Here is a 6,932-nt window from a genome sequence, read left to right as displayed (position 1 = left end):
ACAAACCCAGCATGCCAGAAATATCTTGTCTAGCTTAACGCTTGTGATTTTTTTTCTCCTCCCCCTCAAAATTATTTCAGGGAATTTGTGAAATGTTTGCCCACAATGATGCGATGATGACTTTTTATCCCCTGAATACAGAGCTTTTGACTCTTGTAAAACTGTAAAATGTTTAAGTCCCTATTGGACAAAAATGGCCCAAACATGAAAAAATCAAACTGAGATATGTTTTAATGTAAACTGTTACTTTGTAGAATATTAACCATTTATTTTTCTGCATAGAGTCCTTTATCATACATTTTATATTTGGAATTTATATTATTTGTTACACAGCTTACCAAACTTTGTATGCATATTTAAAAAAGGGGTGTCTTTTATCTTTTTCTTAACATTATTTTGAATAATAAAGCATTTACTGATGTATATCATGTGTACACTGTGATCTTTCCTTCAAATGCAAACACAATGTATGCAGAGTTATACCAGCTATGGGAAAACTATTTACAAAAAAATTAACACCAATCCATTATACAGTAAGTAACGGTCCTGTATTCAAGCATGTACTTAAAGCTGCAGAAAAGCATCAAAACAAACTGGTAGACAAAGAGTCATTGCCATGACACCCGTTTATAACTTTAAGATGATGAAAGTGTCTTGCCTATTCACATATCCAGCATACACAGAGCAACATTAGCATACATTCGGTTGTGTTTGTGGCACTTATTGTTGTTAAATTTCCACTTATCATTCTCACTTTACCTCTCCTCATGTGAAACTCACTATATTTGGTAGTTTGCTTCAAGTAAAAACAGGAGACATTTGTATGGGTATTCAAAAGTTTCACAAAACAGATTAAAAAAAACTAAATTGGTTGAGGATGCATCAAATTTGTATATTGTGTAAACATCAGTGGTGGAAGAAGTGTTTAGATCCAATACTTCAGTAAAGGTATCAATACAGCAATGTGAAAATACTCCATTACAATTAAAAGTCTGCGATACTTATAAGTAGAAGAACATAAGTGTTGGCAGAAAAATGTAGTGGAAGTATTTGCATAAAAGTAGTGGTTTGGTCCCTTTGACTGATATAAAATTATATATGACATCATTAGATTATTAATACTAAAGCATCAGTGTTAGAGCAGCATGTTACTGTTGTAGCTGCTGGAGGTGGAGCTAGTTAGTTAGCTATTTTAGTCCAGTGGTTCCCAACCCAGGGGTCAGCCCACCCAAAAGGGTCACTAGATAAATGTGAGGGGTGGTGAGATGATTAATGGGAGAGAAAAGAAGAAAAAACATAGTTCTGATTCACAAATCTTTTTTCAGTTTTTGGACGTTTTCTGTAATCTTTGATTTTTGGTGAAATACTGGATCATTCATTCAAATGAAACCATTTGAGAAGTTTAGAGGGAAAAATCACTATTTAGTGGCGCTGTTAACAACTCATAGACATCTGATATGTGACCCTGACTACACACTGATTTTTGTAAGACATGAAAAAGCCAAAAAGCCAAAAAGGTTGCAAACCACTCATTTCATTTTTAACAACGTGTTGTATTTTAAAAGCTTGTTGTGTCAAATCTTCATCTGAAAAGTAAAGCTGTCGAATAAATGTAGTGGACTAGAAAGTATAATATTTCCCTCTGAAATGTAGTGGAGTGGAAATATAGCATCAAATTTAAATACTCCAGTAAAGTACCTGCTTAATAACTTTACACCACTGGTAAATGTACATTGTTATTTTGCATCACTGTCACTATTACATTTATTTACTTTTATCCTTCACTCACCCCCACTGAAGTTCAGTACTGTGAATAATTTATTTTTATGCATCTTATCTGACTCAGCTTTAACTAGCTCATTATATATCTATACTGTCAGGCCAGAGCAGCCCTCTGACGACCAACAGCTGCAATAGATTCACTGCCTTAATGCCTGAAGTCACATCATTAATGTAATGATGAGGGTGCACCCCACACCAACCCCCACCTAACAAATATAGCATCGACCAATATTAAATATTTAAGACATGGAGGTCATATCCTGTATGTTGTTTCTGGGAAAATTCTCTTTCTCCACACAGTCTCTGGATTATTCCATACTAACCCATTAGCCCTAGGCATTTCAGCCTTAGGCATTCCTCATTTCAAACGAATGCCTAAGGCTGAAACGTGTCCGTTCTTTGGCTGCTGTGTATCATTAAAGTGGCGATATACACGTAGCTGTGAGTGTTGATCACTCTGTTGATTTTGAGATTTTTTGGAGTTCAGCCATTACTCTCTAAAGACTGTAAGTTGATCATTCCAGTTCTGTTGTTTAAAGCCATATTCAAACTACATTGATTGAGAGTTGAATTTACATCATGCACATCTTCTAATCGTGTAGTTTGGGACCTACAATGGCCCAATTCATTCCCCTTAACACCTCCCATTTTAATATTTTTCCCTCCACTTCTCCAAAATCGTAGTATATTCATATCTATTTTCTATCGTCTAGTCCTCAGCGTGAAGGCCATGGATCTTTTTCATACAGATTTGAAGGGAAATTCCACTGATTTAGAGATAGTGAAGGTTAGCAGACCTCTGTACCCGCTGCTCATCTCTGCTTGAGTCTGCTACATGATCTGATACTAAAATACCACATTAAATCTGTAATCTATCTTTTTTGAGGATCAAAATCTAAATTTCAATCGTATAATAATGCAATACTAAATCAGTGGAGACTGAGAATGTAATTTGAGAATGTTACCGCAGATATGGGAATACATTTTTCAAATTGTTTCCGCTGTGTTCAGTTTAAAGTTTCTACATGCGCTTAAATCTTTATGGTGATTGTGTTTAAATGTGCACAAACTCCCCCATACTCTAAGACTTGAGAGTTATATAAGACATATTCATTGAAAACCAATGAAAATTAATGAATATCTTCCACAGTCATTATTGATTTTTTCTGAACAATACACATCTAGTTACTTTATAGTTTTTCATTAACAGCTATTTAGTTGTGTGTGTGCGTGTGTGTTGTGCTGACACACCATTCACCCTTAATCTGAAATAGTTCATTTTAGCTGCTGTCTCTTCAGCCAGTTAGACAGTCCGTACCAGAATGTGAACAATGTCAGTCTCACACTTCAAATCTAAAAGTTGAAGCCTCAATTTCCTGTTTTAAACTCAGCAAGAGTAAAACCTGCCAAAATAGGTCGATTTTGTGACTTTGATGTGACTCCTGAAACGTCTCTGAGTTCACACAATACAAGTCATAGTCGACGGAGGAGCTCCAGACTATGACAACAAAGACTTGACCCTTGGTTATCTGTTGCCTAACTTTGGGAGAGAGCTGGTCCTTCTCACAAAACTCGACTAAAGTATCTTATCTCGAGCTTGTACGATTTGGCTGTTAAAGTGAGAAAGTAAACATTGTTCTGAATTGAAATGACGTCTAACTGCTTTTCAGCATTTCACATGTATGGGAACTGTAAGGTGTTTTTTTCACTGTGTAATTAAACAAAGAAGTTGTTGTTTGCATTCACAAATACTGTATCACAGCTATGTACAAAAGTGACATACATGGATCAGCTCTGTACATATGGCTACCCTCCTTATCAGACAGCTCTGTGTTGAATATATGTGGGAGAGAGACAAAGGATGAGATTTATTAGCTGAATTGTGACATTGGTTGCGTTAATCTGGCACCTAAAGTCAATAATGCTGACAGAGGAAACAACAGTGATAGTGGTTATAAACTAAAAAAGAGGATCCAAAACAGTTATGGCAGTATTTGGTTATCTGTGTCTGTTTGAACCTTGCCAGTTCCCTTTGTTAATAAATCACTCACTAATCTGTCCGGCCCCTTTATAAAAGACAGAGCAGATATGCAGCAACCACAGAAGAAACACTCCACTAAACTGAGAGACATCTTACATCAACTGAAAATGAGAGTGCTGAGTGTTGTCCTTGTTTCGGCACTGTGTGCGTGCATTGGAGCCGTAGGTGTGCAAGTTAAGGTGAGTATTACCCGTCCTTGAAAAAGTCAACGCTCCAACAACTTTGTAAAGCCACTTTATTGTTAGACCAACGCGTTTTAGCTTTCATCAGGGTTGTTCCTTCTCTGTGCACCTTGGAAATAGGTTAAGTTGTAACAGAAACCTCTGCTCTCTATTACTTGTTCTTGGAAATACTGTTGACATGTTTTTATCTTATCAATGGTGCTGTTTGATTTCTTTCTTTCTCTTTACACCGTCTTTACCCAGTTTTTCATTTTCTGCATGTCAGTGTACATTAGAAAAAAAAGTAGATGACACCAAGGGGTAATAATGACAATCTTTTTGTGAAGTGAACACCAATCATTCAGTCAAGTCATGTTCACTTAGTCACAACAAAAGTGGCTCTTTAATCAGCTTGAATTTCAACAGCATTTGGAAGATTTTAATTAAACGTGTTTTTCTTATTTTTCTCAATGTTCTTCTTGTTCCTTTTCTTCCAGGTTGGAGATAGGAACTTCCCCCTAGAGGCAGTGAAGCAGCTGAAGGAACTGATGGATTTAGACGACTACACTAACCCTTACCTGGACGAAACAAGTGTTGCAGCCGCCTGCGCCAACCCTCTTCTGCCACAGGTCTTTCGGCCATTGTGCCAAGTGCCAGGGACAGACATGGTGTTCTCCAGACTAGGTAAGGATGAGCCAAAGGGAAACAAAATACAATATATAAAAATGTTGGACATGGACTATAGGACAGCAGATTCAGTGTGCTCTCAATGTGTCCTCTAATCTATATATGAGGACACTATTTATGTCTGAACATTGTGTTTGGTGTACATTTTATGTAAGTTATCAACATTAAAATTATGACCGTGGTGATATTTTATATTTTTGTTACTATCAGCAAATCCCATGAAAAATCCTTACAAACAAGTTACAAAGCAAAGCAGTATATATACCGGGGACTACTTTCAGATGCGGATGAATACACATTTAGTGCATCACTGATTATTTAAAGCACCAAGACAGCGTCTGATGGATTTAAATAAAAACTACAGTGTCCATGTTCATCTTAACAAAGGAACATGTCACCCAGTACAAGAGTGAAGCTCATTTATATGTTTTAGTAGTTTTTGGACACAACAGTATCAGGCACTACTTATTTGTTATATCATTTTACTGTTGTTTTTGGTCTTTTAATGGGTTTTTCTGAAAATAAGAAAAATATACAATATCACCAGAGCTTTCCTTAAACTAAGAAGCTGAATCAAGTGCAATAAATCATACACCGTTCTCAACTAGTTAGCTTAGCTTAGCACAAATAATGGAAACAAGGACAAACAGCTAGCCTGGTTCTGTCCAAAGGCAACAAAATCTGACCACCAGCACATCAACACTCACTAATTTACACATTATAAGTAATTTGTTTATTCTGTACAAAAACCAAAGTGTAAAAGTACAAACATATTGTAGTTTTATGTCATATTAGTCTTCACCCTGAATCATATCAGTCTTCTTATGGTCTATTATCTGAGCTACAGCTTCATAACAACCTGTTCAGTGAGCATCAATGTCAACAACTGACTTTTTATTAAAAAAATCAGAGAGGAAGCAATCATTTTCAGGCTCTTAGAGATGCTGGTTAATCCACAGTTTTATTGCTCACACACGCTCGCTCTCAAACTTGAGATTAAACACCATGACGACAGGTGCAGGCTTGAGATAGTTCACTCAAATAGATTGTACTGTTTGCATATTGTATTAAACACATCCTGCTTTGCTATATCGTAAAGTAGCTCTGGAATGATAATGTCTGAAGAGAGGCCTGTGAAAGGCTGAGCAAATAGTCTTAGGAGACTATTAAACTCAGCACCCTAGTTGCAGCATTGAGACGGATATGGATACGGATCCTGTTATTAGCAGTGTTTCATAAAACGGAAAAGCTGGCCCTTGAGTGGTGCAAAAATATTCACATTTATGTTTTGTTTTGTTTTTTACAGTGTATATCATCTCACCTTCGGATCCTTGTGAAATATGTGCCAACCCCTCCTGCTATGGGTGTATGATCTGAGGATGCCATCTGCTACACACCCAAGCATATACGTCCCCAGAGCCTCTGAGGCTCTCATCCAACATAGTTCTACCGCATCTCTATGTATAACATATCCATTGACATCAGCAAAAGACATCCTGTAACCAAGCAACCAAGCCCAATGGGATCAAGGCTAAGTGGCCAAATTGTCAACCCACCAGATTTTTACTGTATTTCAGTTTGCTTTCATATTGAACTTTTAATTTATTGAGTCTGTAGTCTTGATAATAAAAAATGTCTTCTTGCATCCTTGAAAGTAGTCTTTACTCGTACTTTCAAGATTACAGTTATGCTCACATGATCATGCAGACAAATACACATACACACACACAAGTGCAAACAGGGAGTCAGCTGTTTTTAAGCTACTAAATGAAGAGAAAGATGTATTAGAGAAGGACATTAAGTTGATTCAAATGAACTGCTCAAAACACTGTCTATTTGGGAGATTAATCACTAGTTCACATTCCTAGTTGCAAAACTTAAATTATGTGCAGTTAAAAAATTGTCATTACAAAATTCAAAGTTATTTAACTGGACATTTACTGGTCTGGTTTGTTGTAATGGTCCAGGATAAACCAGATAAGTATTTCACAATGCACAACCTCTCGGCTCTGATATAATATCTCCTCAAACATGTTGGCAGGCATTTACAATTGCTCTACATTTTAATCAGGCAAAATACGTAACTATAGCAGCTAATTTATGTAAAAGTATTCAGGAATTTGTATTACTGACATCAGGCATCAATATACACAATGTCTGTGACCTGCTTTCCTACCCTTTGCTCCACAATCATCAGCTGTCACACATAGTTTATCAGCCATCAAAGGAGCTCCTATCTACTATTATTTAAAGTCACTCTA

At 36.5% G+C, this 6,932-nt stretch overlaps 1 protein-coding gene across 1 annotated transcript; it reads left to right on the top strand.

The window, feature by feature from the left end:
- The first annotated feature begins 3,930 nt into the window (after positions 1–3,930).
- LOC133978040 (guanylin-like) lies at positions 3,931–6,238 on the top strand. Its single transcript, XM_062416365.1, has 3 exons — positions 3,931–4,002; positions 4,482–4,668; positions 5,978–6,238. The coding sequence occupies exons 1-3, from the start codon at positions 3,931–3,933 to the stop codon at positions 6,046–6,048; spliced, it is 330 nt and encodes a 109-aa protein (XP_062272349.1). The 3' UTR covers positions 6,049–6,238.
- The last annotated feature ends 694 nt before the right edge of the window (positions 6,239–6,932 follow it).

This window comes from Scomber scombrus, chromosome 3, assembly GCF_963691925.1.
Source record: "Scomber scombrus chromosome 3, fScoSco1.1, whole genome shotgun sequence".
Classification (NCBI taxonomy): Eukaryota; Metazoa; Chordata; class Actinopteri; order Scombriformes; family Scombridae; genus Scomber; species Scomber scombrus.
This window is presented reverse-complemented; position numbering and strand designations above follow the sequence as displayed.